Consider the following 12,447-nt stretch of genomic DNA (forward strand, 5'->3'; position numbering starts at 1 on the left):
AAACATAACCTCCTCCCATCCGTCCAACTCCCGTCTGCTCATTCCAGTCACCCTCTCCTGGGACAACCACAAGCTTCACCTTCAAGCCTTGGTAGACTCTGGAGCCGCAGGTAACTTCATGGATGGTGTCTGGGCGAAGGAGAATGGCGTTCCCTCTGAACCTCTAAGTGACCCCATGAGGGTTACTACATTGGATGGAAGCCCTTTGGGATCTGGACTTGTCACTCATGTCACTACCTCCTTGAGACTTTCAGTTTCACAACACCAGGAATTGATGAACTTTCATTTGATCTCCTGTTCCGAGTTCCCTCTCGTCCTTGGATACCCCTGGCTTCACAGCCATAACCCTCACATCGACTGGTCTGTGGGCACTATCAAGCAGTGGGGTCCTACGTGCCAAGCTACTTGTATTTTCCAGAATTCCCCGAGTTCTACTCCCGAGTCTTTAGAATCCATCGACCTGACCCGAGTTCCCGAGTGTTACCATGACCTCAAACTGGTGTTTAGCAAACAGAGGGTCACCATGCTACCACCCCATAGACCTTACGATTGCCCCATCGACCTGTTTCCGGGCACTTGCCCCCCAGGGGTCGGATCTTTTCCCTATCTCCACCCGAACGAGCTGCTATGGATACCTACATCAAGGACGCTCTGGAAGCAGGCCTCATGCGTCCATCCACCTCCCCGGCGGGAGCAGGGTTTTTCTTTGTGGCCAAGAAAGACGGTGGATTACGTCCTTGCATCGACTACCGGGGACTCAATGACATAACCGTCCGTAACCGTTACCCGCTACCCCTTATGGCCACAGCCTTCGAGCTGCTCCAGGAAGCAGTTGTTTTCACTAAGCTTGACCTGCGGAACGCATACCATCTTGTGCGGATCAGACCTGGTGACGAGTGGAAGACCGCTTTCAACACGCCTACTGGTCACTATGAATACTTGGTGATGCCCTTCGGCCTGACCAACGCCCCAGCGGTGTTCCAAGCGCTCATAAACGATGTGCTTAGGGATATGCTTAACATATTTGTGTTCGTTTACTTGGATGACATCCTCATCTTTTCGAGCTCCCTTCAAGAACACACTAAGCATGTCAGACAAGTACTCAAACGCCTCCTGGACAGCCATCTGTACGTTAAGCCGGAAAAATGTGAATTCCATTCATCCCGAGTACAATTCCTGGGATTTGTAGTGGAACCCGGTCGAGTCCAAATGGACCCTAGGAAGGTAGGGGCGGTAGCGGATTGGCCCACCCCCAAATCCGTTAAGGATGTTCAGCGTTTCCTGGGCTTCACAAACTTTTACCGCAAGTTCATCAAGAACTTCAGTTTGGTGGCAGCTCCTCTCTCAGCTTTAACCAAAGGTGGCAATGCAAGGTTTTTGTGGGGAAGAGAAGCTGAGATGGCCTTCCAAGGACTCAAGCAGCGCGTCCTCTCTGCTCCCATCCTGATACTACCGACTACGGATGAACCATTTGTGGTGGAGGTAGACGCATCAGAGGTTGGTGTTGGAGCTGTCCTGTCTCAGAGGGGTGAAGACAAGAAGCTTCATCCGTGCGCTTTCTTCTCACACCGGCTTACCCCGACTGAGAGGAACTACGATGTGGGGGATCGTGAACACCTAGCGGTTAAGATGGCATTGAAGGAATGGAGACACTGGCTCGAGGGGGCTTCTCACCCGTTTCAAGTGCTTACGGACCACAAATATCTGGAGTATATCCAGCAGGCGAAGCGATTGAACTCTAGACAAGCTAGATGGTCTCTTTTCTTCAATCGATTCCAGTTTATCCTCACCTATCGGCCCGGGTCGAAGAATCTCAAACCGGATGCCCTGTCCCGAGTCTACGCTCCTGCCATTCGAGATGACACGGACATGCCTGTCCTTCCTGCTGCTAAGATTGTGGCTCCGATCTCGTGGCAAGTTGAGGATACCGTGAGACGTGCTCAAGCTAGCGAACCGGACCCTAAAGGAGGCCCTGCCAATCGGTTGTTTGTCCCCAAGGCAGTGAGGACTCAGGTCCTTCTGTGGGGGCACTCCTCTCGCCTCACCTGTCATCCGGGCGTAGGTCGCACCTTGGAGTTCATCCAGCGTAAGTTCTGGTGGCCTACCATAAGAGAAGACGTTGCCACTTTCGTCAATGCCTGCCCCGTGTGCTGCCAGGGCAAATCTTCTCACCTCCGCCCTCAAGGACTCCTTCACCCTTTACCTGTTCCCCACAGACCCTGGTCCCATATCTCATTGGACTTTATTACTGGACTTCCTCCATCCCATGGCAATACTACTATCCTAGTCATAATCGACAGGTTTTCAAAGGCGGCCAGGTTCGTCCCTCTGACTAAGTTACCTTCTGCCAAGGAAACGGCTGAGTTGGTAATTAATCATGTGTTCCGAGTCTTCGGCATTCCTCAAGATGTGGTTTCTGACAGAGGTCCCCAGTTCGCCTCAAGGTTTTGGAAGGCCTTCTGCCAACTCATGGGGGCTTCTGCCAGTCTATCTTCAGGGTACCATCCGGAGTCCAACGGCCAAACTGAGAGGATGAATCAAGAGCTGAAAACCACCCTCCGATGTATGACTCGTGACAACCCGTCCACATGGTCATCCTTTATTGTTTGGGCCGAATACGCGCACAACACCTTGCGCTCCTCCTCCACTGGTATGTCCCCGCACGAGTGTCAGTTTGGCTATGCTCCTCCATTGTTCCCGGACCAGGAGGCAGAAGTCAGAGTGCGTTCAGCCTTGAGGTTCGTCAGACGCTGTCGGCTTATGTGGAGGAAGACCCGTCTTAATCTGATGCGTTCCTCATAGAGGTATCAACAACAAGCCAACAGACGTCGCCGTCCCGGGCCTACCCTGCGCCCCGGCCAGAGAGTCTGGCTTTCCACAAGAGACTTACCTCTACGGGTGGAGTCTCGCAAGCTGTCCCAAAAATACATCGGTCCCTTCAAGGTTGCCAGGAGAGTTAACCCAGTTTCTTATCGCCTACACTTACCCAGATCCCTTAAGATTAATCCCACATTTCATGTGTCATTGTTAAAACCTGTTGTTTTTTTCTCCCCTTGTCCCGGCAGACAGACCTCCCCCTCCGCCTCTTGTCATTGGAGGCCAGCCGGCTTATACCGTCCACCGGATACTGGATTCCCGCCGGGTGCAGCGGTCCTGGCAGTATCTGGTGGACTGGGAAGGCTACGGTCCTGAGGAGCGCTCCTGGGTTCCTGCCAAAGACATCCTGGACCCTGACCTCATTCGTCAGTTCAGGGTCCTCCACCCTGAGAGAGCTGGTAGGAACGTCAGGAGCCGTTCCTAGGGGGGATTCTGTCAGGATTTGGCCAGGGTTGTTCCGGGTTTTGGTCAGTAGATGCCCCCATTGTGCTTTTTGTCCCTATGTTTTTCCCTTGATCCCCATTATTATTTGCACCTGTGTCTCGTTTCCCCTGATTGTATTTAAACCCTTTGTTTCCCTCAGTTCTGTGCTCTGTGTTTGTATGTTAGCACCCTGCCCTAGTGTTCTGTGTGCTCTTGTCGATTCCGGGTGACGTTCTTGTGGTATTCTGTTTTTTGTTTTTGTTTATTTTTGGTGAGTTTCTTTTGAGGTCTTTTTGTGTTTTTCCTACCTCCTTTTGGATTTGCCATTTTTTGTATTTTAGGATTTTTTCTTTATTAAATACACCGTCTTAAGTACTGCTGTGTCTGCCTCATCTTCTGGGTTCTGCTGTCTATTCGTGGCTCAGTTGGTTAAGTGGCTGTTTCTCACTCCGGAGACCCAGGTTCGAAACCGGGTCCTGACACACCCGACACAGCCAGAAGAGGACTGGTCACCCCTCAGTGCCTTGTTCCTCTCTAGGTTTCTTCCTTTCCAGGGAGTTTTCCCTAACCACCGTGCTTTCTGTTTGTGGTTTTAGGCTGGGTTTCTGTATCAGGACTTTGTGACATCTGCTGCAGGGCTTTATAAATCAAATCCATTTTTATTAGTCACATATGCCAAATACAACCGGTGTAGGCCTTACAGTGAAATGCTTACTTACAAGCCCCTACCCAACAATGCAGTTAAAAAAATACGAATAAGAAATAAAAGTAACAAGTAGTTCAAGAGCAGAAGTAAAATAACAATAGCGAGACTATATACAGGGGGTACCGGTACAGAGTCAATATGGAGGCTATATACAGGGGGTACCGGTACAGAGTCAATGTGGAGGCTATATACAGGGGGTACCGGTACAGAGTCAGTGTGGAGGCTATATACAGGGGGTACCGGTACAGAGTCAGTGTGGAGGCTATATACAGGGGGTACCGGTACAGAGTCAATGTGGAGGCTATATACAGGGGGTACCGGTACAGAGTCAGTGTGGAGGCTATATACAGGGGGTACCGGTACAGAGTCAATGTGGGGGGCACCGGTTAGTTGAGGTCAAACTGCATTTGCTAAATTGATCTTTTGGGAGATACTGATTCACTCCATTTTTCCTAAGAGGGGATTTAGAAACACTTCAAATAAGGGCTGTGTTTCATGTAGACTTACCCTGGCATGATGTTTCGATAACTCTCTCGGACAAGGTTCATTTTATCAATATATTTGCCTGTATTTACCCCCTATCCCAAATTAAATGCTAATTAGCTGCTAATGAGGCTATCATATAGATCTACAAATGCCTTATCTCTGGTTTAACTATCTAATGTTAGCTACATTTAGTAATGAATAAATTGACTACATTTGATTAAATTGACAACTTTGTGAACTATCTTGGGAAGTTCTAAATGTACACAATACATGTTATCTAGCTAGCTCGCTCATGGTCTAGCTTGATGGCAACATTAGCCTGGCTGGATGGCAATATTAGCCATCTATCTAGCCATTTAAACGCATGAGAAATTCATAAAAACTAGATTAGCTTTCTTTGGCTTTTATAAACCAACAGTCTAGCTTACTAGTTAACTAGCGAGCTAACTTAGATGATGAAGCTAGGCGTTCTTGATAATGTTTGTGTCTGTTGGGTGGTAAAGCCTACTTCCAAGTACTACTTGACTTGTAGCTAGCTGTTTCAGAGATGGACTACTTAGCATCCTCTCTTGAGTCAAAAGTGTGGTTACTCTACAGGCAGGAAGACATGGATCTGTTTGCAGTTACAATCTAGCCAGCAGATCAAAAGTACAGCCAGTCGGCAATATGGATGGGGGACAAAATCTAGCCAGATATATATCGCAATATTTTCTTTGAACGATATTATATCGATACTCTGACTCCCAAGTATCGATTTGTAAAATAATTAATAAAGTACGTATATTTGTTTTGCTAGATGGCGTTAGCTACGGCTAAGTCGGCTGTAACAGCACCAAAACCCAAGTACTTTTCAACCTATAGCTTCGTTCTCCATCTACTTTTTTAAATGGTGAGCCAACATGTTTTCATCACTTTTATTTCCATGATCAAAACACATTTTCTGATGCTCTCTTGTCTCTCTGCAGGAGACATATAGGGAGCGATATGTTTACGAAAATATCAAATAGCAGCAATAACATCGCAATATCAAATCGCAATTTCAGATCGTGAATGAGCAGCAACTGAATTGATGAGAAACTCTTGAGAAAATGGAAGGAGATATTTTCTGGAATTGTATTTCGTGGCATCAACAACATCAGCCTGACCCCTTCCTTTATCACCACGAGAGGCATTCCTAATCAAACGATCAGATATTCCTGTTTCTAATGAAGAGAACTACAGACTTTGAACAGCAGACCGGTGAATTTCCTACAATCCTCTGTGCTGTTTGATCATTACCTCAATCATTCAAATCAAATCAAACTTTATTTTACAGAATGCTTTCAACATTAAAATTGATCATAGATCTATATCAGTTCCTGCGTGGTTAGGTTCTGCCTGAGACCGAAACTTCCCCCGTGTGAGTCCGTATATGTGCAGTTAGGTGCTCCTTGCGAATGAATCCCTTACCACAGTAACAACAGCTAAATGGTTTCTCTCCTGTGTGAGTCAGGATATGTCTCCTTAGGTCCCCTTTCTGATTGAAGCTTTTACAGCAAAAATTACAGCTGAATGGTTTCTCTCCTGTGTGAGTCAGTATATGTCTCCTTAAGTCCCCCTTCTGAATAAAGCTCTTCCCACAGTCACCACAGCTAAAAGGTTTCTCTCCTGTGTGAATCCTCATGTGCATGGACAGATTTCCTTTTTGTTTGAAGGTCTTGCCACAAAAGGGGCAGGTGCAGAGTTCCCCCATTGGTGGGATCAGATCCAATTGTGGGCTGCTGTCAAGTCCTACTGGGTTGCTGCTTATGGCTGAACTGTGGCTGGAGGCATTGTTCTGATTATCTGGAGGATCACAGGGAATGTCCAGACCCCTTAGGTGGGTCACAGTGCCAAGAGGTTCAGGATATACTGGTTTAGAGCCACTCTTTCTGTTCTCCACAGTCTGGGTTTGGGGAAGAGCCAAGGACTGAAGTGGGTCCTCCTGATCACATTCACTTTTCACACAGGAAGGAGTGAAATTGAACTCTATGATATCAGGCTCCACCCCTTGAAGCTGCTCCTCCTCCTGACTGGTCCTGACTTCCTCCTGTTCCTCTTTAATCTGTGTGGGCACTGGGTCCTTCTGTCCCAGACTGGGGCTCCACTCCTGCTCACAGTGCTGCTGCTCAGGGGGAACCTCCTCTTCAGAGTCAGCGAGAGAGAGCTGCAGGGAGTCTGGAGAGAAGGAGCAGACACTTGAATCATACATTTGAATGATATATTTCTAAGATCTAAACAGCCTTCAGACAGACAGTCCAGGTAGCTAGGGCCAGTTTCTAGACAGGTATTGTATCTCAGTCTAGCAGTATAAAACTAACCCGCTGTGTGAAGTATATACCGTCTGTGTCTGTTTGGCAATGCTTTTCCCACATTGGAGGGTATATCAGTGGCCAGTGGACAGTTCTGATAACAATGCTTAGTTTGCATTGTCAGTTGGTGCCAAGGAAATTATTCAATCCAATCATTAGATGCCACCCCCCATCCAATTCAAAACCTAACACACACACAGACACAGAGTACCAGTCAAACGTTTGGACACACATACTCATTCAAAGTTTATGTTTATTTGTACTATTTTCTAGATTGTAGAGTGTTAAGAATTTTATGAATAATGACTAAACAATATCTACATTTTAGATAGAACTATAACTAATGAAACTTGTACTCTTGTTTTATTATATCTGATTAACAATATGAATTCATAAGTGAGGGATTGTGGAGCCTGAAACAGGGGGTAATTACATTAAATAAATACCATTCCAACCAGGTTGGAGAAGACTGGAAGTGGGGGGTTTTAAGTAAACAGAAAGGGTCGTTAACCTATGGTTGAACCGACTCAACTTAGCTCTGGGATGTTTAGTTAAGGCAGTGTGAGTTTTCTTAGGTTTTCCATTAGCTGGAACTGTCTGCTGAATGGTGATGGATGAAGAAAGGGGTGGGAATAAACTATTGAACTGTTGGGAGAAAGAATATTTTATAACCTATGACGTCATATTTTGTAAATAAACTGTTGTTCGTGGTTACATGGCAGCGCGCTCCGAGAATAAATACTATTATCTAATTTTGATTAGACTGGTCTCTGTCTATTTTATGCAAATTAGAATGTTACAAATTCTCATAAAATTATATTCTCATTCTCATAAAGTGAATTCAATTAATGAAAACATATTGGAATAATGAAATTACACTAACATAGAGTAATAGTCAATACATCAAAACTAAGAAATAACACATATGGAATAATGTAGCAACCAAAAAAAGGGTTTATTTATTTTATATATGTTTATATATTTTAGATTTCAAAAAGTAGCCACCCTTTGCCTTGATGACAGCTTTGCACACTCTTGGCATTCTCTCAACCAGCTTCATGAGGTAGTCACTTGGAATGCATTTCAAATAACAGGTGTTCCTTGTTAAAAGTGTATTTGTGGAATTTATTTCCTGCTTAATGAATTTGAACCAATCAGTGGTGTTCTGACAAGGTTGAGGTGGTTACAGAAGATGGCCCTATTTTGTAAAATACCAAATCCATATTGTGGCAAGAACAGCTCAAATAACCAAAGATCTCTTTTTTTTTAAATTTCGTAGGATATGAAGCCCATGTCGGGACTTGCCAGACAGTGACTCTAAAGTGAGTGAACCGTCAGTGTAGCCTAGCGAATCGCTGAGATATGTTAATTTGTCTCCCTAATTTGCATACTGTGCTCTTTCCATGTCCAGATGTAATTTTGTCATTAGTCACTGCGCTCTGTTGAGTTCCTATTTTCCTCATGTCAATTAACTCGTGACATTCCTGCATTACTTATATTAATTTAACCAAAAAATACGATAGTCAAGTTTAAAAAGTTTAAGGGTACACGACTGTGTACATATCTGGCTGTGTTGGCAAAATCACTACATATCCCAACGAGCCGGTGGATCTCAAAAGTGAACTTGGATCCGCGTTAAGTAGCAATTATATCCTTCGCCACCGTTGTCTTGCGATAGATATCTCAAACCAGTCATGACTATTCAATAAAACAAACCCGAATGTCTTAATGTATAACTAGCAAAGGAGTTTTGAAGATGAGTGTGCAGTATTTATGAAGTTTGGCAATGAGGACGAAAACTAGCATAGTTCAGCTTGCCAGCTAGTTGAGCCAGGGACACCTGGGGGAAACAACCTTGGGACAGGATAGGATATAGCTGGGCGCACATGCGCACTAGGCTAATTCAGGAGCGATTGTAGTTTTTATGCTCTGATATCAGGGGCTGGCGTCGAAATGTTCGCAAAAAAAAAAAAAAAAGTAGACAAACAAATAAATCAGATGATTTATATTTAAGGTGAGGAAATATATATCAAATCCCGAAATCAGCTGTAACTGTCAATGAATAGTAAAACAAAGCTAAAAAAAAAACGGTGTTTGGATGAATCCTGAATATGAATAGTGAAGTCGCTTCCGGACACGATAGACACCTCCTCTATTAGCAATTACTTCAACTATCAATAAATTAGATCTACCCTAATCCCTCTCGTCGTTGTGTAGACTACATTTCTCTCATGTGGTTTCATATGATCTGTGTGTGTATCCGCCTCTGCCCGGAAAGAATAGGCACAATGGATTGTGGTCATTGTAGTTAATTACCACGTTTCTGCACTGAACAAGGTCAGAGATGAAGAGGCAAATTAAGAAGGTTTACTCCGCCCAAAAGTTATCCACAAAAATAAGAACGCGGAGTGAGGAATTTTTGTTTTGAGGTCAATGAGAGTGTCGAATTTGGTCAACAAATTGAATTGCTATTTTGAGACGTGACTTTTATTTGATCTAAAAGAAGTTTCGTCATGGTTCTGTTGTTACTAATGCAATGATATAGGTGGACGGCAACTACAGACTATTTGCCCTCTCATTGGCTAGAACGAGCCCACCTGATCTCGCCTCCTCCCGCCTGCCTTCCATCTTTGAGGCCATGTATTTCCATTGTTAGAGCATTCACCCGACTGTCTTGTCAATATAATAGATCATCTTCGACAAGGTTGAACATTTGCGTCATGAAAACTACAACTTCCAATCAGCGAAGCGTCCCATATATAGGTCGTGACTTAATTTCTCTCCTGAATGATTTGATTTCTCTCTAGAGAAATGGCACGTTGAGCTCGCACAACAAAACGGAACTAAATGGAATTCAAGTAATTGAACCAAAGTCAATCAATTAGTTGTTTAATAACAGGGGGAAACATGTTTTTTGGTTATTAGCTCACCACTACTTGAATTTATTTTTCAAGAAAATGTTTGCTTTAATAAAATAACAATTTGGAGAACAAAAATCATTGTGACATTTAATATCTTGCAGTGAACTGTAAATAAGTTGAATCTCAAGAGAAGATGTTTAATGTTTAAAAAGGTGTCATGTTCTCCACTTAGATTGTCTGGATCATATAGGCCTAGACCATATCCAAAACAACGAAACAATACACTGCATTACTAAATGTTCAGACATTTAGATTGAAATGTAACGTCTTTCTCAGAGAAGATAAACTCGAGTCGCACTTAAGTTGCAAAGAAAATGTAAGGGGGCTGCAGCACTCTTACTTCGCCCGGCTCTGCCAGAGGCCACCAAAATAAAGCTCATTCAGCAAAAATGTTTAACCAGGAAGGCATGGCTGGTCCCTTTTTCTATTTGGCTGGCTAATCAACATACACGAGGTAGTATTTGGTGTTTTCACAGAATCCTAGTAATTACTACACGTGCTTAATTAAGTCCCTTTATTTTGTTGAGCCCACAACTTTATGCTGTGCCCTCAGAACTGGGCACCTGGCTCACGCCCAGTGTTGTGCCGAAAAGCTCCACATTCCCGTGAACGGGCACGCACTCAATTCTTCATTGCTGCGACTTGCTCGCTATGATTCTGGCAGAGGGAGCTTTCGGCACAACACCAGGAGGCAGCCCAGCTCCAAATCGAATGCAATCAACTTTCAGCCGATGCAAAACACGCGAACACAGGCGTCCGGGCGGGATTAATCGAACCCCCTCAATGTTTATCGCTCATTAGGGGACGAAGCAAGCTATCGGTAGATCCACATACGAACCTATTCTACATAGTTTTATGTCCGGTGTGATCCGCAGCAGGCTCCGTAGACGATTATTCTCCTCCTGGTACTCCACTACCATTTTCTCTACTTCCCCGAAAATCTCCACAGCAGCCGCAGTTAAACGATCATTTAAAAACACACTCAACAACTGTAGTTTATACATTTTCAGTCGAATGAGAGTTGGGTAGCCTATTCAGATCTGTCAGTGGGTATTTCTTTACTCCAATTCCACTTCCGTGTTTTAGTCAAGGAATCTTCGAAAATCCGTTGTTCTATTGGCTTGTGAACCCAGAAACACACAACAGCGCCGCCAGCTGGATGGGAGTTGAATACTGTGCAAAGCAGCCTTCCATAATCAATGATTCATCAGGAGTCGACTGTTAATCATTACTCTACACAGCATTACATCAATAATCATGAATGAGCAGCATTATGTCAAAATTGACAAGAAATACTTTTGGACAAATGCAAGGAGACCTTTTCTGGAATTTCATTTCATGCGTCGATAACATCCAACTATTATCTCATCACTCTGAGAGACATTCTGAGTCAAACAACCAGATATTCCTATTTGGAATGATATAAAAACATGATAAAGACGTTGTCCATGCCTTTATCTCTTCAAGGCTGGACTACTGCAACGTAGTCTTCACCAGGATCCGTCAGGAGTCTCCAGTACATCCAGAACAGCCCTGCCAGAACCCTGATGAGAGGAAACACCATCACATCACCTCCACCCTGGCATCTCTGTACTGGCTCCCCATCTCAACACCATCACATCCCTTCCATCCTGGCTCCCCGTCTCAACACCATCACATCCCTCCCATCCTGGCTCCCCGTCTCAACACCATCACATCCCTCCCATCCTGGCTTCCCATCTCAACACCATCACATCCCTCCCATCCCGGCTCCCCATCTCAACACCATCACATCCCTTCCATCCTGGCTCCCCATCTCAACACCATCACATCCCTCCCATCCCGGCTCCCCATCTCAACACCCTCACATCACCTCCACCCTGGCATCTCTGTACTGGCTCCCCATCTCAACACCATCACATCCCTCCCATCCTGGCTCCCCGTCTCAACACCATCACATCACTCCCATCCTGGCTCCCTGTCTCAACACCATCACATCCCTCCCATCCCGGCTCCCCGCCTCAACACCCTCACATCACCTCCACCCTGGCATCTCTGTACTGGCTCCCCATCTCTCCCGTCTCCACCATCACATCACTCCCATCCTGGCTCCCCATCAACACCCTCACATCACCACCCTGGCATCTCTGTACTGGCTTCCCATCTCAACACCATCACATCACCTCCACCCTGGCATCTCTGTACTGGCTCCCCATCTCAACACCCTCACATCACCTCCACCCTGGCATCTCTGTACTGGCTCCCCATCTCAACACCCTCACATCACCACCCTGGCATCTCTGTACTGGCTTCCCATCTCAACACCATCACATCACCTCCACCCTGGCATCTCTGTACTGGCTCCCCATCTCAAAACCCTCACATCACCTCCTCCCTGGCATCTCTGTACTGGCTCCCCATCTCAACACCATCACATCACCTCCACCCTGGCATCTCTGTACTGGCTCCCCATCTCAACACCATCACATCACCTCCACCCTGGCATCTCTGTACTGGCTCCCCATCTCAAAACCCTCACATCACCTCCACCCTGGCATCTCTGTACTGGCTCCCCATCTCAACACCATCACATCACCTCCACCCTGGCATCTCTGTACTGGCTCCCCATCTCAACACCATCACATCACCTCCACCCTGGCATCTCTGTACTGGCTCCCCATCTCAAAACCCTCACATCACCTCCACCCTGGCATCTCTGTACTGG

General features: G+C 45.5%; 1 protein-coding gene across 1 annotated transcript; it reads right to left on the minus strand.

The window, feature by feature from the left end:
* Window positions 1-3,939: 3,939 nt before the first annotated feature.
* LOC135510272 (zinc finger protein 41 homolog) lies at window positions 3,940-10,815 on the minus strand. The gene is made up of 2 exons (XM_064931076.1): window positions 10,582-10,815; window positions 3,940-6,688 (listed from the first exon to the last, which is right to left on the minus strand). Exons 1-2 carry the CDS (start codon window positions 10,745-10,747, stop codon window positions 5,859-5,861), a joined length of 996 nt encoding a protein of 331 aa, XP_064787148.1. The 5' UTR covers window positions 10,748-10,815; the 3' UTR covers window positions 3,940-5,858.
* Window positions 10,816-12,447: the final 1,632 nt, after the last annotated feature.

Source organism: Oncorhynchus masou, chromosome 23, assembly GCF_036934945.1.
Source record: "Oncorhynchus masou masou isolate Uvic2021 chromosome 23, UVic_Omas_1.1, whole genome shotgun sequence".
Taxonomy (NCBI): Eukaryota; Metazoa; Chordata; class Actinopteri; order Salmoniformes; family Salmonidae; genus Oncorhynchus; species Oncorhynchus masou.